Genomic DNA, 21,678 nt, shown 5'->3' on the forward strand with positions numbered 1-21,678 from the left:
CAGCTGCCAGACAGTTGTCTGTCTGTTGTGGGTGACGCAGTGTTAATCACACTAACATGCATTGCCGCGCACTCCTTGAGGCTGATAACAGTTTCAGCTGTTTATTCCTCCACACACACAAGCCATGTACATACAAACACACAGACATGCAACCACCACCAGTTGGCAGGGCTCGTCGTAGTTTGTTTTGCAGTGCGACACCGGAAGCCACTCGTGCACCTGTCTGGACGGGAGGCAGAGGCCCGTTGTTGACCTGCCTGCACAGAAAAGGGGCCTCAGCCCTGCTGCCCTGATGTGAGATCCCAGCAGTGTATCTACAGGGACAATAATATTCCTGCATGGCATGCTGTCAGCAATGACATGAGATTTGTTTTTCAGATTTGTCAAGAGACAAAGAATAGTTTAACCATTACAATCAGAGGCAGGAGCAAAGGATTTCTGTAATTGTTTATGTTGGCAGTCTCCTTTTACATGAATGCCTGATCGCCTATTTTTGATAACAACTGCATCTGCACCAAAGTCCCCATGAAAAGGTGATGAATCTGCGTTCTTTTCAAATGCAACATGGCTTACAGCTGAAGAGCGTGAACATGTGACCACAGCAGGAGAGGTTTTTTTCTCTTCAGACAGAAACATATAATGAGAAGCAACTGACTCTAAGGAGACTTCTTTAAAAAACATGTTACTGATCTGCTGCCTCTCACAATTCTTTAAGTCTGTTTTCATTTTCAAAGTGATTGTTAATAAAGGATACATTTTTGATTCGGGGTGAACCTCATTTCCGGAAGAGAGAGTGAAATATAAAAGGATTGATCAGGACCTATTCACAAACTAAAGGTGTGCGTGTTCATGTGTGTATGTGTGTGTGTGTGTGTGTGTGTGTGTGTGTGTGTGTGTGTGTGTGTGTGTGTGTGTGTGTGTGTGTGTGTGTGTGTGTGTGTTAGCGAGAGAGAACATTAAGCGCTGCACTCTGTTGCCTCAGCTGTGCTGGTGACTGGTACGTGCTGTCTCTGCAGTTTCTGTGACTTTCTTTGGTGTTTTCACATGAAACAGTGATTTGTTGCCAAAGGTCAGACAACAGCAAATTGGTTACAAAGGAGGACTTTGTTTTGTTTGTAGGAATTCATATGGTAGAATTTGAAGCACAATGATGGTAGAGTATTATATTGATAAACCTGCATGCCACATGTACTTCAGGGGGTGGACTGCAATAAATACTGCCTTTGTAAAGCTTATTATGCTCAGATTTTATTGAGCCTGCCTGCTAATCATATTTTTGAAGCACTAGTTAATGCTGTTGTGTTATTGTTCGTTGTGGTTTAGTTGGGCAGCTGATAATACAGATTTCTGTAGTCTCCTTTCTGTTTTCAATATTGTTCGCTCCCTCTCTGTGGTGATACAGTTAAATATTGCAGCTGACATTGCAGAGATTCCTTTCCTGTTGTCTTTATTCTTTCTCTTTCAACATGCCCTCAGGGGTTTCACATGTGGAATTTTTACTGTTATGGGAAGCATCCCTCAATAAACAATGACCACAGGTGGTTGGCCCGTTATTTGTCCAAACAAAAACAAAAAAAGAATTTTTTGATGGACAGTTGTTCGTCCAAACAAAAGCAGGTTTTTTTTTTGTTGGTTGTAATCAAATTATTTTTGTCTCAGAAAAAAACTGTAGCTTTTGACAGTTAGTGCAGCTAAAAGAGCTTTTTTTCCCACACACTTTTGTTGCCCAGGATTAATCTAGCATTTTTTCCCCTTCCATTTCAGTTTCATCTTTGTTCAAAAGTGATTGAGAATGAACCGCATGCTGTTCCCTGAGGACACTCAGCAGGCTATCTTTGGCCCTACAATTTCCTCTCACCCTTTTGGTTCCTTAAGTGTGTGCCAGCCACTTTGCCAGTTAGATGATTCTTTTTTCCCTGAACAAAAGGGACGTGCTTCATGTTACTAATAAGGTTATCTAAGGTTTCTTTTTAAGAACTTTGTTTGTCGTCTTGAGGTGCAGCCCTCCGACATCACGGACGGTGAAGCTGAACCGGTCGCAGGATCAAAGTGAACTCTCTGGAACACGGTGGCCAACCGTCCGCTCAGACATTAACAAACACTACTCAGCACAGAGTCCACCCTCTGGTTCTCGTGTCAAAGTGCCCGTGTTAGCCTGGTTCTTCTCCATGAGCAGCTGGGTGGCAGTATCCTCCTCTAGCCATATCTACCGCAGCCATTTTGAGACACGCTCCCTCCTCGTTCTGTGGCTAAGTAAGGGAACTTAAAGAAAACTCCCTCACTGTGTCCTTCTGCAGTGGGTGGAAATTTTAACATTTATTTTGGAAAACTGCTCTTGTGCCAGAAGTGTGCTCCAAGTGAATGTGGAAGGCATGGTGTAGTCTCTGGATGAAACTGTACGGTAACAACAGTAAAGGATTTAGTCAGAGAAAGGCAGTTCTTATGTACTTTACAATCTTAATACTAAAGCACAGAGACATAAAAAACAAACTCTTCTTTTCTTAAATTTGGTGTCACAAAATGAAAAGTTCAGAGTGCTAAACCAAGACAGACAGACAGACAAGATGCACACCGTCACCCACAGGATGTCTAGACCACAGATTACATACAGTATGTGACCTGTGCAGGACAGGAAGACGAACTCCACGTTATGCCACACACGTGCATACACTCGCAGATAGAGAACGACGGAGACAGCGAGAGAGGCATGCAAACCTCAAGATACATTATTAACATCCTTTGATTAACCATAATAACTGGTGCTCAGACCAGAACCACTGACTCCTTTTATCATCAGCGCATGGTTTTCCTTTTGGAAAAGACCAAGTACTGAAAAAAAAAAACCTCTTGCAGCTATGACGGACGGGTTTGCCTTTTAGTTTACGACTTGAGCTTTTAATTGTAAGTTTTATGAGAGGCATAAATCTTTAAATCACTAACAAACACTGCAGTTTTATAGCTAGGTTACCATTTCTATAACCCTCTTGTAATTTTAATTAAAAGAAACATGGCCTGACTATTGTGAAAATCGCTTTTTTGGCCTATGTTTGCTATTTTTTGCTCCCAGTCATGTTTGTCTAGATTTCCATGCCCAGACAGTTATGGTAGGATTTAAGATGGTGGAGAAAAGAATGCACCTGATCTACAAAGGAGCCCATTGAGTGGGTATCAAAGCACTGTGCAGCCAGCAGGCAACGATTAGCAGGGCGTAGCTCAAAACCACATCTTTCACTTGCACACACACACACACACACACACACACACACACACACACATATACGCCCACAAACCTCAGGTGTATCCACATTGGACACTCCCTGTCTCTCCCTCTGAAAAGCAAAATAAGGGCACTTGGGGAAAGTAGTGGACCTTGTCGACCAACCTCACTGTTTTCTGTTTGCAGAGACTTTGATAACAAACATTAGGCCCTGGCTACATTTAACTTTCACATCATATGACTAAGGAAGAAAGGCTATGAAGCTCATTATTTTCTGATCACATTCCATGCACAAAATCTACCTTTGGTAGCCAAACAATCCTAAAAGGTGTCTACGCTGTCGAATCTGATCGTACTGATTCTTATTGGTCTTACGGTGGCTGACATTGTGTTCATTTTAAGCATTTTTTTTCCTTTTCTGGGTATATTGTTAATAAGCAATCAGTAGCAAGTGACTTATCTGTCTCGCTGATGGTTGCTAGGAGCAGTTAACATTTTTCACATTGATTGCAGGCTGATTTTAGGAATTCTGTAGGTCGACCTATTGTAACATTTACAGCTGCTTCGAGCTCATCCACCCTTGTGTTCATTTTCCTGTCACTATTTTTCACTAATGAAGCTAGATATGATGACCCCATTCTTAATCTCCAAAGCTCTAATTGTTCAACCCGGTTGAAATACCCGTCAGTGGGCATAACTCCAGAACTATATGAATCACAGAACACCAGGATCTGGTCGTTGAAATTAGACTTGTGTGTTCAGAATTTGAATTACGTTGTAAATTAGAGTCCGATTTTTCCCCAGAGGTAATTCTTATTTTTTTTCTGATAATATGAAATATAGTTTGGCTAATAGAATTCCACTGTACCTAAATGTATTGTCTTAGCTCATTTAAGTGTTAATGAATATAGTATTTTTTATGGGGCTTGTTTTCATTTGAACTACAATTTGCATCCCAATCTCCTTTTCTTGGGTGATATTCAAATAACACATGTAGAAATGCTAATTGCACTAGTTAATGGTCAAATCTGACACTGCCCTTCTTGCCCAGTGGCTTCTGATTGGGAGGAATTTGGAACGATGCTTCCATGGTTCCCAGTGGTCCGCTGTCTGCCGGAGCAGCCGGTGACCACCCTCCATTACCCTAATTTGGCTCTCACACACTCGGCATCGATGGTGCCCGTGACCTTGGGAGTGTGTGTGTGCACAGCAACGACATAGCATCCAAACAAATACGCGAGGACTCGATGGAAGCAGGGGTGATGTCATCTACCGCGCAGAAGTAGATTTTGCTACTTCAAAGAGGAGGAAAAACAGTTTATCAGTTAGCGTGCCAGGGTGTTTTCAGATGTTCTTTGAAGGGGCGATAGTGGCTGTCATGGCACTTCATTGGCTGGAGAGGTCAGCAGGCCACTGGTTTTTCTAATTACAGCGTGACCTGCCTGAGCTGACACATTCCTCCTGTCTGATTTCCCATCTTGCTTTCATACCTTTTTATCATCATTTGTCTGTGATCTAAATGAGCACTCCAAGTGTCACTTTTTTTGGTACGCTGTCACCAATAGGATGTACAAAGAGCTATCCGTCCTTTGCCTCGCTTCTCTGTTAGTTGATTTTGATATTTTTCCAAGAATTTTGAGGGTTGTGGTTTTCTCATTTATTGCCACCTCTCTCTATGCCGACACCGACCTGTGCTCTCACACTGTCTGACTCTCAGAGAAGTCTGTGTGGGTGTCTGTGGAGACCTCTGTTCAGTCTTGGGCTTTGGGGCCCCTTTTCTCTCTCCCCTGTCCTTCTCTGCGCTACTCTTTTCTGCATTTCTGAACACAGAGACTTTTTTTTTTGTGATTGTGCCTGCAGATGAATGTCTTGCCATCCTTAGCTCAGGAGGGTTTGAGGCTGGCTGAACTAATGACCTCGGTTCCTTTGTGCCCAGCCTCAAAGGAACAGGAGATATTGCTTATTGCAAAGAGGAACAGTTTGCACAGAGTACTCCCTCTTCATACTTATACATCTATTATTTTGAAACGCAACCTTCAAAATAATAGATGTATAAATATGAAAACTCTTTCTGTGAAGCTTACTAATGTCTCACAAAAGTGGTTGGAGCAGCATAGAAATTGCATTCTGCTGAAGCCTGTTTAGTGTCAGAAGGGGTAATTAACTTTTCCTTACCTTATTAATCATAAAATTAACAATCATGAGAACGTTCAAATGCTAATGGTTGAAAAAGAAGTTCCTCTAAGTGCGTGAAATGAGGCGAATGTGATGGATGCTGAACTCGCACAGATTCGCCATTAACAAAGATTTTCAAAGATGGTACAAAGCTTGCAAGATTCTCCCTGGCCCTTGTTTGCTTTTGGGATTAGGCTCTTTGGAAGGACCGGCCAGCCTTTTGTGCCACATCCTCGTCCATTTGACGTTACTGAGCAGGCTGTTGTCCAGGGGTTAGTGGTGTTCTCATGACCTCACCTGGCCCCAGCAGAAGCTCTGCCTAATGATCTGTGCTAATGGCCATCCAAATCTGTTGTTAAACCACATCTCCATGGCAACGTAGGACTCCAGACCACACTGCACTTTCTATTCCCATTCTGTGTCTGTCTCAGAGTTGCTTTATCCATATTTTTAAAAGATAGGGGTCAAAAATTGGAAGCGGAAAGCTCCAAAATTGAGACAAATCTGAGAATGTGGGACAGCCAAAAAAAACCCAACACATTTCATCTGGCTGCAAAGTGTCCCCAGTGCCGTGTTCACGGTGTTAAAATGATTGATCATAGTATGGACAAGTGTGCTCTGTAATCCATCATCCGTCTCTCCTTTGCTGAGACTGTACCAGATGTTTGTAGAGGACATTGATGTAATTAACCCCATGTAAAACCCATGTGAGGCATTTTATGGTTTCACTGTTGGAGCCTCAATGCAGATGATGCTCAACAACTATTTAAAGAGACCACGTAGCAGTGCCTTTTCCCCCCCCAAATCAAGACTTTGTCATTGAGTTAATAAATCATCGTTATGTGCTTTGACTTGTGATCAGAGATACAATCAGAAAGAAACAACTGTTAAGAAACATGAAAAACAGATGAGTGCCACTGTATTCGCCCTTCTTTACAAGGCTTCAATTGTTGTAGGTATGCACTCAGGTATGTAAAGAATGTAAAACCTCATGCCAGGTATTAAAGCACAGACAACGGCTGACTCCATTTGCCCACTGGAAAGGCTTTGATTGCGATTAGTGGTGGTGGACATGAACGGATAGGAGGAGAGAGGGTGTATTTTCCCTTTTAGTGTGGGAGTGAACAGTGCGCCCCACTTTCCTAGAGTCTGGTATTGAGGAGGCCTGCAGAGAGACATTCATACAGGGACCTCACACACAATTCTGCTCGCATGAATATCAATAACTCTCCAGACAGGAATGTCAACGGTGGATCTGCCTTAATTTATTCCAAATCTCTGATGAAACGGGGTCAAGGGGCAATTCAAGATTTTCACGGATGGTTAAACATTTGCATTTGTGCTCTGTGTGATATTGACCTTTGTCTGTAATATGCAAACATTTAAACCTAGAAAATCTATTTATTTTTGTTTTGTTTTCTCATCATTTGTTATATATTCAAAACAAATCTAATCATAGGTTTCACGTATCTACACTCTACCTCTTTATATTATTATTATTATATAGAAGTATAATGCTCTTTCTGCATCTTTTGTCTCACTGTGACAACACTGTACTCTGCAGTGACCTTGGGACCAATTCAATTGATGGCGTGAACACACATAGCTTTGCATTATTTTAGTTTTAAAGTATTTTTGGGACTGACCAAATGTGTGCAATCATAGGCTAGTATGGGGGGGGGGGGGGGGGTCAAGTAGTTCATCTGTATTCGTAGAAATATCCTCTAACTCAGTGAGAATGGTCTAATTAAAATCTGCTTCACTTGACTCTTGTACTATTTTGTAGCACACTGTATTTCTCTCCCTTTATTGGCTCTTCTTTCTGCTTTCCTGTCACAGATCTGGACGTTTTTCCCATGCCCACTTAAATTGTCGATTTATGAAAAGGAATGGGAAATGTCATGGTGCTTGCCCAGCGCTACCCTCCTCCTCCTCCTCTACTTCTTCTTCCCATGACACACACACACACACACACACACACACACACACACACACACACACCCCTCCCTGTCAGTTTCTCTTCCCCTGGGGCCAGTGGGGAAGGCATTCCAGAGCTCAGGCCACTGCAGAGTGTGCATCAGAATGGAAAAGAGAGATGGGCAGAGTCTCAGTGCTTAGGATTCAAAACATTCGGCAGTCTTGCTTTGCCTACAGCATCGTAGCGTTTGCATAAAGCAGCTAATTTGTTCTCATTATCAAGGGAGTGTGAATCTGAGTCGAGGGTTTCAGAGCTGCAGGAACTGTTCCGGTTTTCTGACGAGCTAAAACTAAAGACCCTGTCGGAGTTGTTTTCTCTCCTCGGGGGCCACCAGCATAGATGAGTAATCCTTTGAAATCCATAAGAGAGAGTTGCTCTGGACACTTGAAGAGTTAATGGAATTTGGTTGTTGCAGACAAAATTGACATTTCATGGTAGAAAATATGGCCACAGGAGGGATGTGGAGCCGTCTGTTCATATACTTAACATTCAATAAACAAGAGGGAAAAGAAAAAGAAAACCAAACGCTGCAAGGAAAGAGACGTCATATTAGTATACTTAATTCTGCACCAGCAATGAAGCCGGGTGGGCAGCAATGTGCAAGTTGTACAAAGGCAAAAACGTGTGACAAATGTGTTGTAGGAGACTTAATACACATGGTTTACTTTATTATGAATCATTTAAACCAGTCTGTGTTTTATAGCCTTTTGTCAGGCTGCCTTATACAGTATTTTGACTGTTCCTATGGCTACTGCTGACTCAGTAAAGTGGTCTAAAATTAGAAAGACCTCATGGGAAAATAACTGATGTCTCTTTCACAGACTGTTTGTACGGCTGTGATTAACAGAAATTTGTGTCATTTTTTTAAATGTCTTGAATTATTTACTAAAATTTGAACCGGACAGATTTGCGTGTTATTATCATATTAGATGTAATTTGTCCTTCATCATCATAGACTACTTGTACCGAATACCTTCCCCCATGCTGTATTCCTTGTTGTCTGGCTCTCTCTCTCTCCTCCCTGTGGGTTTCTGTGTGTTAACCATGACAGCTTTTGTGAGACTGTCACCCTGGTCTCAGAAGTACACAGGGAATCCACATTGGCACTCAGTCTAGCGGGAGAATTCCCCCCTTTGGTGGATTGTCCTATGGTCATCGTGCTTTGTGTGTCGACTGAAAGAATCTGCATTAATTATAGCCGTTCTCCATTTTCTCTGTGGTCCACAAAATGAACTAGTGACAAGCTAATAGAGTATTCGTGTGTGTGCATGTGTGTTTGTGTGTGTTTCTGGAGAGAGAGAGAGAGAGAGAGAGAGAGCGAGAGAGAGAGAGAGAGAGAGAGAGAGACCCAAAATCCTCAAGTGTCAATCAACACTCGGACCCCCCGAGAGGCCCATGCCACGGTGTCTCGCGGAAGTTTAAGCAGTCAGCGCTAGGTGCCAACTTGATGGGTTTTACTCACGACACTATGAGCACAATACTTCAAGTAGAAAACAAACACTATGGTGCCACACACAGCCCTATTTAGGGAAGAGCTGCTGCAATGTAACTTGTTATATTGTACACCGACTTTAAGTTTTTTGTAGTCTGGCGTAAACCCATACAGTTTACCTTACGGTTATATTATTTTGTTGGACAGTTCAGGCCTCTGTTGGACAATAGAGAGGATCTGTGTCTTTAAGGGGGGGATTGCATTCCCTCACAAGGAGTGACGGATCACATTCCATTGCACATATTTACTTGAGAGGCGAAAGTCACCATCCACATTTATACCCTTAAAAGAGTCTGTATCTCAAAGCATTCAACGTGGACAGTGCCTAGCATGCTAGCAGGAGGGAAAGGAGGATGCTTAGGCCATGCATGAATAAAAGAAGTGGGTTTAAATTCATTGTGACTTTTATTTGACGAGGATGATCACTTTGCCACGTAGCCTGGACGACCATTCACTGCATACTGTGAGCAGAATGCAGACGAGTGAAATTCATTATCAAAAAATAAAAAGAGCAGTTTAAACAATGAAAATACTGGCCTTAAGCCTGTTAAGATTTTATATTTTCCTTTTATGTAGTTTTAATTCATAGTGCAGAGTTTCCATCTTTATGACATTACTGCAGCTAGGAGCCAGTGAGACGGAACGTTGGTTGGAAAAAGCGTTTACGATTGACTCTCGTTGACCTGCTCCAAAAAAATTGATTTGTACTTTAATGTTTATTTTACTAAATCAATGTCTTGAAATAATATTGAACCATTTTGTATGGGTTGGGCATGTCCTCATGGGCTCTGGCCCTTCACTTTGATGAAGACGAAAGAGCGTACAAGGGACTGTAATCATTTTTACATCATCTTAGGGCAGCGCTGTATAATTAGAAAGGGTTGATTTCCTTGACCACAGCAGTGGCTAAAATTGCAGGCCTTGGCCTCAACTGGGGTTTAGGAAAGTAACTGAAATAGCACTGGCGAGCTTCTGTCCTTGTGTCCCTCTGCGTTGTAAAGTGTCTGTCAGATGGCAGAGCAGTCACCGTGACACACTGCAGCCTATTCACCAGCAGCACTTGGATGGCCAGCTTTTATGTGGCGCCTCTTGTTTTCAGAACCAACTACCAAAATTACAACTTTGTCATAATCTCTTTAGCTTGCAATATGCCTGAAACCTGTATCAGCCACGACCTGCTGTGCAGCAAGTGAACACTCCGCTGGCAGCTTTTTACGGTCACCCAGTGTAGCCTCTAGATACTGCTAGATTTGTAAAAATAAGTACAGCGATTCTCCTACACAAGGGCATCTTTGTTGCATTGCACCAGTTATCACGCCCACCATAGAATCACAAATAATAATACCAGGTTTTCTTTAAATGTCAGGTTGCACACGAAGGGAAAACGAATGCTGCTGCTACAGGACTTTGACAAGGCAGAAGGGTTGCGTTTCTAGAAGATTATTTTTTCTTTTTTTGTCTGCTATTATATTATCTTCAGTTAGATCAAAAATATCTAAATATATCATTATTTTATTGTGTTAAGTTTTGGGGGGAGCTATATAGATTCCTGGCCAACACAAACCGGGGATGTTATGGTTCATGGTCAGTGCTTAAAATCTAGGACCACCGAGATGCCCCAAAATATATTGTCATTCCAATTGTTTAACTTAGTAATAAAAGCCCCAATCTCACACTTGTGTTGAGTGCTTACTACAGAGAGAGCTTGACTTAGATTCCCTTCCTCATATCTTCCATATCTGTATATCTAACCGGTACACACTAGGGCTGTTAACGAATAATCCAAATTAAAATATATATTTGAATAGTAAAAAAAAAAAACAGCCAGATATTCAAAGATGATAGAAGAAGATAATATTCGATTGTGGGAAAAAAAGCAGCAAAGGCTATCTGCTTAGCACACACTTAATGCACCACATGACGGGAGTCACCAGTTCAATTTGGACACAGTGCCGACAGCCCTGAGACACACAAACTTCCCTGAGGATCCTTAAAAGTGTCGGTTTCGGTGTGGATGCAGGTCCCCCTCAGGTCAGGGTAACGGCATGTCTTGGCCTCGACTAAAGTGACCTTTGGGCCGGTCACAGGTTTCTCCGTGCCTGGAGGCATGCAGAGGTGTCATTGCAACCTTTCCGCTTCCTGTCTCTGGCATTCTTCTTTGTTTAGGAGGCCTTTAAAACACAGACCAGCCTTGTGTCCCCTGTGGCGAGGCGGAGGCGTGGAGAAAACAGGTCTCTGTTTCTGATTAGCCCGGCAGCCGACAACGCTCATTCCCTGAGGGGAGAAGGAGGATGCTAATGGTAGCTTGTAGCTCCTTGTAGTTGAGTCTTTGGTGATTTCTACGAACCTCTGCCTGCAGACAGGCGTCAGAGCTAATCTGCTGAAGTCTTCCCGAGCAGCACAGAAAGCAGAACCAAAGCTAATTGTCATTACAGTGGTTCACCACATCTGCAGTTCTGTTTTAGCTGGCTCTGCTGATGTATGGTCTGTATTATTAGTTAGGTATTACATGTTATCTTGAGGTTGATTATTCATACATTTTAATTTGTGGCCATGATGAGTGGGCAACTTTGATGCCGCAGAATAGATGACTTTGCCGTTTGCTGGCTCCAGTGCTGAAATGGTCTTTCCATTCTGGCAAAACCTGTTTTTTCCATCTCGGGTTTGGACTCCACCGAGCAAACTGGTAGCCAGGTTAAGTGATTTGCAAGCCTTGAGTGAAGTCATGTGCAGAGACTGTGGGGAGCCATTTCTGTTGAGGAGAAAAGTATCTCAATAGGTGAGGGCAAAAATGAAGGGAATATCTAGTGCTAGATTTAGGTTTGACAGCACAGAAAGTGAACGATAGCTGCCCTGGAAGCACAACGGTTTTAGTGTAGCATTGCAAGCTAGCAGATTTATGGACAAATAGATTGTATTGCACACCACCGCGACTAGTCTAACAGGTTTTTTTCTGTTAGGAATTCTTTGGGATTATAATCACACTGTATTGTTTTTACTCAGGGAACACAACAAAGTATGCCTTTACAACCCCCCCCCCCCCCCCCCCCCCCCCCCCCCCCCACACACACACACACACACACACACACACACACACACACACACACACACACACACACACACACACACACACACACACACTTTCATACAGATTAGAGGCAGTTTGTTGAGTCCTAAACTTATCATAACTGTATTTGAGAGGTTAGTCGACTGTTAGCCCTGCAAGGTTAGGTTGATACAGCTACTAGAAACTGTTATGTTAAGCTACTCAGTGTTGATTAAAATATGTTGGACTTTGAGTTCACGTGTGTTCAAACACTTTTTAAGTATTCTGAATACCAGAGTAGGCTTTCTGTTTTTTTATTTTTTATACATCTGCTCAAATTTTGCACTATTCACTGTCTAGAAACTGTGTATAATGAGACAACATTTGTAACGGACAGAGTCCAAAAACTGCATAATTCCCTTCTTACAATGTCTCCACCACTTCTCAATGAAATATTGTCCTTTTCTTCAACTTTGATTTTCCTTTTTTGCCCACTGTAATGGCAACAAACTCTGACAATTTGATCTTATCCAGTAATCTTTAAGATTAGCATTATGTTGAACATGTACGAGCCCAGTTGATGGGAGTGCTTGTTTTCCAAGCTGGGATTGATCAACATTCTGCTGTTGTCCTGCAGAGAGAGAGAGAAAATAGAATATGTGGATAGAGGCGAGACGAAGATGAATGACAGCGAATTCATTAAATTAGTTTAATGACACATTTTGGTCCTTGGACAGGAACAGCCAGCCAGTGTGCTTACTAACTTACATGTTATCTTAACTCAGTGGTCAATGACACAACCTTATTTACTCTACTGACTGGATGTCCTTCTCGTGTGCCCCGATGGCATGAGAAATGCTCACTGGCCCATGACCCTGGGTTTAAAAACAAGCGCGGCCCTGTGTTCTCAAGGATCCTCTGGTCTCCTCTGTTTTTTGTTTCCCCCCACCTCTACCAGTCATGCTTGTTGTGGCCTAAATGAGCCCCATGTGAGAAGTGGCAGATGTAGCAGTGTTGGCAAACAGGACAGCTACAGTAAGGTCAAACAAAGAGGCCGGTGCATTTACGGCTTAACTAGAAAGAAACTAGATGCATGCAAATCATTACAGAGACCACTCTACTGTATGCTGAAATCAACCGCTATCCCCGCTGTGTAAGCTGATTTCTCTGCAAGCTTGTGGCACCTGCCTTTGTAACATAGTTGCATAACAGGCAACTGAATACCTTGAAACCTAATGAATGTAGAAAGTTCTGTGTGGTTGAGTTAATCCGTGAAAAACACATTTGATTAATTGAAAGTGTCCTGAAAAGCTTCGGGTTTAAACATTTTCCCCTGATAGCTATGATATGTCTGCTTTTTAAATTTTTATGAATACTCAAAAATGGCATCCTGTCAGAATCCAACTGCTTTCCGCAGCAACAACAAACAAAAAAAAGGTTGCCAAGGTTTCCTCTGAGGTTTTACATTCCTGGTGTTCAGACTCAGGATGGTAGTAAAAGTAAATGATTTGGGACATTGTTTCAATTGGGTCAGCTTCAAGGTCCATGTGGTCATCCTTATGTATCTAAACAAAAAGCTGTCTGCAAGTTCTGGTCTCTGTGTAAAACAATTCAAGAGTTTTGCTATAATTGTCCTTTGGAAATTGTAAGTGAATCATCTCTTTGGATCAGAATCCTTGAATTCCACGGTTCTCATTGGGTTCATGGAGCTGCATTTCTTCCCTCGGGCGCATTCTTACAGTGTTGTTTTCTAGTATTTGTCTGCTTGTTAAGCTCTCAGAACAGTGCGGAGCCCTAAAAGTCCTGCATAGTCAACATTGTGATTCTCATACACAATACTGATTGGTGTGCAGTACATTCACATTAGTACATCGATCAATAATTCTTAACGGCATTGTACCACAATAGCACTTAAAAAGTCCACTGAGCTCCATTTCCTTCATCCCTGAAAAGAAAACTCTGCTCTACACAAACTGGCACAGTGAAAGAAAAACACTAGCCTTCAATAGTGTGTTTTTTATAATGCCCAAGCTCAATGCATTCCCAAATAGGTAGCAAAATGTAAGGACATGAGGTAATACGAAAGCTATTTGTAAAGTCTTGTATTTCTCCTCAACAGGTGATGTCCACGGCCACGTTGCCCAAAGAAGATTCCCACCTGAGGGAAGCCCTCACTTCCAGGGGCCAGGCAGCGGGCCCCCGAGTATCCCGGATGATGTTTTCAGATTAAGCCTGGCCAAGGGAGTGTCCATGTCTCTTCCGTCCTCACCTCTCCTGCCACGACAGTCGTACATGATGCCCTTACGCCCCAGCAAGAGGTCACCAGGTACTGGTTCTAAATATATTTGAGCGTTTTCGAAATTTTTCCTGATGTTGTAGCTGTATTTCCAAGAGTTAAAATAATCTCTGAACTAAATTCTTCTGTTGTGTACCACACACTCCCATGAGTATTAGCCTAAACGAGCTAAATGTGCTGCAAGCATTCGGGTTAATCCAATTCTTTGCACACAATTTCAGTGTCAAACATTGCTGCTGAACTTTTTTAACTTAAACCTCGTTGAAACATAGCAAACTATTCTGAGTAATTGTTACTCATGGAAAAATAAAAGTTATACAGGAGGCAAGGTGATATAGCGTTACGTGTTGTGACTATAGCTCGGCCGTTCTGGATCCCAGAGGTTCGGCTGTGAGCTCAGATTGTTTTTGTCACTTTATCGTTGTATTTGATCACCTTGTGTCGATGTCGAGGTTTCTACAAACCGCACCGTGTGTTTACACTATGCTGGCTGGTAATGGGCGTGTGTTTACACTGGATCCAATTGTCAGTCCTCCCCGACCTCCTTCTTATCCACCATGTTGAGAACATGCTTGTCAGCAGCTGTGGGGTGCTTCAAAGCAGGGGATACCTTTGTAGCTGAACTTGTCTCAACCTGAGTCTTTGTATTCCAGAGACTTGGCAAAGAGGAGAGAAATCTTTTAAGTGGTCAATGTGGCCCCACTCACATGTGGCACTCATCTGTGGACCATCCAGCCTTTGTTTCGAGTGGTTACAGCTTTGCTCTGTTTAGTGTAAAGACGAGTAGATGGGAAGGGGGTAGTACGGTTTAATCCTTTAGCACACTTGTGTGTATCGTCGACTTGAGCTGCTCAGCTCAAGTTGTTGTGTTTCACTTTATTTTGGTTTATTTTAAATGCAACCACGCAATTTTCATCACATAATTGAAAACCTAATATTGGACTTGCAGGCCTGAAATTGGGATGCAGTACATTGTGTAAATGTTCAGAGGAAAAGCAGATACATAGTTGCTTAGGTATGCTAAGACAAATACAGTTTGTAATAGCCAAGTAGAGTTTTAGTTGCTCAACCAGCCCCCACACAAGTAGAGCAAGATCTATCCAACTACCTTAGGTGATACAGGATTTGTGATGACCATTTTAAACCCAAACAGAGTGCCGATGAAATGTACATTTACAGACATGGACAGGAGGGACAAGAGGTAGCGAGAGATGAAGAGAGAGAGAAGAGACTGGGTTTGTGAAGGTGAAAAGGGCTCTGGGGACGGGGGAAGGGGAACACTCATTAAAGGCATATTCCCACTTGGGGTGCTCTGAGGCATGGAAAAAACGGACTGACAAGATAGGATGCTATGGAGGACAGCCAGGGAGAGAGGGTTGTGGGGGGTGTTTTGTAGGCTCTCCTCCACTGTCCTCACAGGTAACTGTGAAAACCGGTCGGGGGAGAGTTCACACCTCCAGTTAATAAACACATACTGCAGGAAATGTCTCAGCTCTGCGACGAAAACAACATGGGTCATAATGCCGCTTTTTCGCTTCCCGCTGAGCCGCTGAAGCAGCCCAGCACACTCAATTTAAGACTCATCTCTGTTGAAATGAGCAGTCAGACAATTCATGGCCATTATACAGATGTTCTGCTAAATCGTTGTTTTGATTCACCCTGGATATCTAGCAGGAATGCTGGAATTATTGGTACTATTTCAACAGAATTATGCACACATTTCTACTGATATTTGCAATAAGCTCTTCAGGCAAAAGACAAAAGTTTAAAAATATTGTTTCTATTACACATCTATTTGTTCTCCTTCCCATCAGTGATGTAAGGGGGAAGTGGTCTCACAGATTCAGAGAGCATTTTGTGGCCTGACTTCATTTCCTGACACATTGGATAATCTATCGCAGTTCGGAAGGCTCAAACTTAGTGGTTGTTGTTTTTTTTCATGCAAACTTCACAGGGGGACAACAGAGAAACATTGAGTTAATTAGGAGTGTGACGGATGCCTGAGCCACAAAATCCTGGTGGCGTTGAGTGCCCCAGCTTTGATCAGCTAAGCCCAGAGCTTAACCATGAAACACTGCACCCTGACATGTGTTGAGCAGCACCTAGGCTTTATAGTCTTAATAGTTTACAGGCACCACCAAGGCCCAGGGAGGAACATTTACTACAAGAATGTAGCCTGAAAGGACCCATCTTGCCATCCAACCCGGTGCAGGTCAAAGATCAGGTATTGAAAAAACTTGAACCTCGATCTTAAGCGGGTAGAATAAAGCCAGTGATGCTTTTTCAAAGGTTTGAAAGCTCTAACAGTCTCCTGGGTATCTACACAGTGACCTCCTCTGGTTGTTATATGTTACTGGGCCATCGAGGGCTTAAAAGCATCTGTCGTCTTCAAGGTTGCGCTGCTTGTAAAGATGATGCTTTCGCAGCTGCTGGAATGAGCACATCAGAAAAGCTCACCTCTCCATACATATGCAACCACAGAATATATAGAACCATCCCTGAAGTATGAGGTGTTGGACACGGAGGTGATGCTGGTGCTGCCACTGTATGTTCCTTATGTGTGACCTTTCTTCAGTCGCATGACAAATCTGTTAGCGCCACGCTTTTGCCTCCCCGCCAGCCTGCGAGGGATCATAAAACTGCAATTCATATTAATTTATGGCTGTCGTGGGCAGTGTATCATTTTAATTAGTATATCTGGAATGAGGCCACAGGGGAAAAATTGTCTCTGCTAGGCTGTTGTGTATATTGAAAATAGTTGAGGGGATTTTTCTTTGATGGGAGCTTTGGATTCGGAGCTTCAGAGGCTGATTCCTTTTTATCGATCAGCCAAGCAGGTCTGAAAGTCCCCACCAGCGAGATCACAGTTTATTCTGACATGATGTCCCTGCTATTTAGTCGGGTACAAGCCTGTGTTTGGACATGTAGACCCAAGAGGCTAAACTGAAACCAATTCTCTGCAGTTTGTTTATATATGTATGTGCTTGTATGTGTGTGTGTGTGTGTGTGTGTGTGTGTGTGTGTGTGTGTGTGTGTGTGTGTGTGTGAGTGTGTGTGTGTGTGTGGTCTGATGTCATGCCCTCTTTATTGCTCATCTCCTCTTTATCTCTGTTTTGTGGCAGCAACAGCCCCACACACTGAACGCTATACATTAGCGGTGGTTAGACCGCTGCACAGTCTTTACACTGTGTCCTTGTTGTGGTTATTAAGTACCATAACCATTCAGTAAAATGATTTGGGAGCTTTGGGGTTAAAGCTTTAGAAGGTATTAACACAGCAGACCACATAAAACAACACAACAAGTCATCTGGTGGAAATTCTGGTGGTGTTTTCACTCAGCTTTCTCGCTAAGTCATTGTTTGATTGAAATAAGTCATATTTACATATTACCTGTATGAGAACAATGCTCATCCACCAGTGTCCTTCATCTTTCTTCCTACATTACCAGATGAGTTCAATTTATTTTGCAGTACCGTCATGAGGATAGGAGCCGTCTTCAAAGCCCGTTGTGGCCCCTTTGAGGTGAGCTCCCCTGAAGTCGACTCTGGGGTATTGACAGTAAGCAGACAGCCCAAAGGGAATATCGATGCCTTTTTGGAGAGCCGAGCTGTAAAAGACCTTGTGATGCTGCAAGAACCCTTTGAAAAGGTTCCTCTGATGAGCACCCAGTGAAAAGTTATATCCAGTTCTTCACTTCACTGCACTTCGCTACACTCACAGCTTTTGGGCTGCTTATCACACGCAATCCCCCTTTTTCATCTGCAGCGGAATCCCAAGTCACCTACTGTACAACACGGCTTCATCGGTCGGTCCGTAGAATCAGTCCGCTCGTATGATGGGGTGGTGTGTGATAACTAGAGAGTAGATGGTCAGGGCAAAGGAACACTTGTTGAGTAAATGTATGACCAATGGGCACAGTGGAGATTTAATACGTAGTTCATACCAGCTTGTGAGACGGCGTGTGTGAGATTAGTCATGACTATGGAGTGTTTGAATAAGATTACTCTCTTTGTTGTACAGTGCAGACATTGCAATAACCAGGAGAGCATAATGGCATTATGTCGTGACGCTTTGTTAACTTAAATGCAAACACAAATTTTTGATTCATTCCCTATTCCTCTTTAACAGTTTCTTAGCTGTTTTGCAAGCACAATGTTGAAAAAGATGAAAAGCTTGGTACAGCTTTGATCAAGACAAAGTATACTTCATGTTCTCCATAAATACGACTGCAACTGAGATTGACATGCAAGCATTTGAGAATGCCGGTCTCATCTAATGTATTATTTTTCCCTTTTTAAGTTGAAGAATGACATTTTGGAGCATAAAGAGGGCTGTTGTGAGGCGGCTGCCGTTCCCTTCGCTGCACAAAGAGTGCACACTCTCTTATTGAAAAGTTGAAATGTGAAGAAGTCAGAGTCCATCGCGAAGAATGCTGGGAAAACTCCTTGATCACTTCCTATAGCCATGAACAATCGTCTCTTTCATTGGCATCGACTGGACATTGTAAGTTGTTGGTCATAGGTATTCCACTGTTTGGTGTGTGTGTGTGTGTGTGTGTGTGTGTGTGTGTGTGTGTGTGTGTGTGTGTGTGTGTGTGTGTGTGTGTGTGTGAATTCCTGAGTCTCAGTGAATACTGGTGAGTAAAGAGTCCTCTGCAGTCACAACTTGCCTGGCTGCTTTACCCTTGGGACTCTCTCTTCTCTCTGTTTTTCTTCCTTTAAGGCATCTCCTCCAACTCCTTTTGTTTGCTTGCTTTTCTCCATGTGTATTTAACACGTTTATTTACAGAGACACACATTTACTGTACATTTAAGTTCAGTAGCTGATCTTTTTTTGCGTAATTATCACTCATGGAAACATTTCTGCAAGTAAATATACTCTACTTTTGATAGAGAACCTCATGTGCCGTCTTTGAGGATATTACATACAGTACATATCGAGTCAGCATATTTTACAATAGAATAGCAATAAAAACACAACTGCAGCAAAAATATATGAAACATTAGTTTAAGTACTATATACTTAAAACGAATAACCACTTGCTCTGATAGGAGCATTCTTGTTTTCTATGCTGTTATTTTTTTGGTGTTCAACCCCAAATTTACTCTTAACCATCCCGGTCTCTTTCTTTGTCTCAACACACCTTTTAATCAGCCATGTCGCTTCCCCCAACTAATGTGCATGTGAAGAGATTAAACATTCTGAATTTTTTGCTTCCAAACTATGATAAAAGTAAGAACACGTCTCATTTCTGCCTCTTTCTCTCGGTGTCCTTCAAGGGTCATACGTCTGACTCTTCCATCTCCTCGACCTTTTCATGCCTGTTATAAACTGCAATTGCTGATTCGTCAGTGCTTCCATCTAGAAGGGCAGAGCGGTAATGGCACCCTGTTAAATCGTGAGATTAGATTTTGAGTGGAAAAACAAAACCCGTGCGATTTTGTCTTTCATGAGCTGACGCTCAGACATCAGAATCTTGCTGAAGGACCTTTTTGCCTCTTCGCTGTATTATCAGCCCCTCAGATGTGGCCTAAAATTACCCTCGATAGCCGGCAACATGTTTGTTATTTCGTGTGTGGATCCTGTGTTCCTCTCGGCACTTTGTGTAAACCGAATCTGAATGTAAGCATATGGTTCCAATTACTCAAACTATGCCCCCTGTTTTTTAGATGAAATACACTCAACGGAATATATTTGGCGGTGTGCTTTTGGTGCACGATATTTACCTGATCTAAGTGTGCGTCACACACAGCCCTCTGTGTCTCTGTAGTTCCACTCTAATTGGAGCCGTGTGACTCCTGGGTAATGGGTTGTGCCTGACCATCCACAGATGAATGGAGGTTTTCAGGAAGGACTCTTTGGCTTTGTCCGCTAAATAACAGGCTGCATTTGGATTGCTTTTGTAGATGCTTCACTGGATCAGTCCCCTTCAGACTCAGACCTCATATATGTACTAAGGCGGGGCAATATGGAGAAAATCCAATATCACAATATCTGTGATACCTCAATATCGATATTGTGACGATATTGCATGGTTGCCACTTTTACAAAAATATTTACACAATACGATTTTTGATAAATAATCATCGATAATGTCAATATGTAATATCTAAAAGGCATGTAGTAGAACAGCTGGAACAGTCTGGTAAGTTAAGAAAATGACATCACTTTACTGTAATGCAGCCTTTAAAACCAGGAAAAGACACTTATGCTACATTACAATATTACAAATTTTAGACGATACGATATCGACATAATATCAACATATTGCCCCCCCCCCCCCCCCCCCACTATGTACACAAACCAAAAACGTCTGTAACACCTCTCATGTGTTGGAAACCTAATCTTAAGATTATAGTGTTTTTACACGACACCAATCATCACCTTTTTAAAGCAAATGTCCACCACATAGTACAACCACTGCACCGTGCTCCTCTGACAGATGACAGCATGACTTTGGACTTTTACTTTGGGTTCTTTTACTGGCTTTATACCGAGACTTCTGCCAACAAGCAAGAAGAGAGAGGGTTTCAAAAGCAGCGTCCCCACTATGCATTTCAAGTTGCATATCCATAGATGGCACTGTGCATCAAGATGACTTTGACTCTCATCCTTGGTTTGTTGCAATGGCACTTCCAGATAATTTCCCCTCACGTGGCTGCCCCCCCCCACCTCCACTTTTAGTATCTGTGGCCAAGATCGCAGCTGCGGTTTAGGAAATTGTTCCGTCTGACTCAGAGGAGGTTTTTTTCTGGAGGTGGGAGGGACTGGTTATCACATGTAGTAATAGGAAATGGTAATCTCTGCTCCTCCATGTCATCTTTATGTTACGTCTGGGGTTATGCATACAGCTGTCTGATAAGAGTAGGAGGTTTGGATTGGGTTACAGTAGGTCAAGGTTGGAGTAGCATCGAGGAGTGGCTCAAGGGGAGGCAAGCTGTTGCTATTCTCCGTGAATTTATGGATCTGTATCATACAGTCACCTCATGTTGTTGGATTGTTTCCTGCAGTCAAACTTTTGCTTTTTGTGTCTGGACTCTGGAACAGATTTCTTTTTTACACCAGAAATTGTGGGATAGAAGTATAGAGGACTTGCTGTGTGCAGAGAGAGCTAGTTGCTCGGGAGATGTTTGTTTCTTAGTATTGTTTTCTTGCTTAGTATTTAGTCTAGCGTCTCTGCTGGGTCTCCTGCATGTACAAACAGTTATAGTGCCACTCTTAAGAACCTCATCTTTTGTCTATTTAGGGCGAATTAAAAGTGTTTTTTGCAGAATATGTAATAGACAACATGGGCAACTCATTTTGTACTCACAGAGATGGAAACGTTGCAAAAGGAGCTTCGTCTCTAGTGGGGCGAGTATCTCAGTGGTTCATGTCAAAGTTCGGCATAGTGAGCCGGCATTCTGTAGTGGAGCTGTGGGATTTGCTAATTCTGTCCTGGTGAGAGCAGAGAGAACAGAGCAGCCAGCTAACT

The 21,678-nt window shown here is 42.6% G+C and overlaps 1 protein-coding gene across 3 annotated transcripts in view; it reads left to right on the forward strand.

The window, feature by feature from the left end:
• The window catches only part of tanc1b (tetratricopeptide repeat, ankyrin repeat and coiled-coil containing 1b), a 90,244-nt gene that overhangs the window by 14,198 nt on the left and 54,368 nt on the right, over positions 1-21,678 (forward strand). For all 3 annotated transcript variants that reach the window (XM_068703807.1, XM_068703816.1, XM_068703823.1), the window contains exon 3: positions 14,028-14,234. In XM_068703807.1, the coding sequence (XP_068559908.1) occupies positions 14,028-14,234 (207 nt within the window). The remainder of the gene's footprint in view (positions 1-14,027; positions 14,235-21,678) is intronic.

Source organism: Cebidichthys violaceus, unplaced genomic scaffold (genome assembly GCF_023349555.1).
Source record: "Cebidichthys violaceus isolate CVI_PGR_0920_01 unplaced genomic scaffold, fCebVio1.0.p SCAF_11, whole genome shotgun sequence".
In the NCBI taxonomy this organism is placed as follows: Eukaryota; Metazoa; Chordata; class Actinopteri; order Perciformes; family Stichaeidae; genus Cebidichthys; species Cebidichthys violaceus.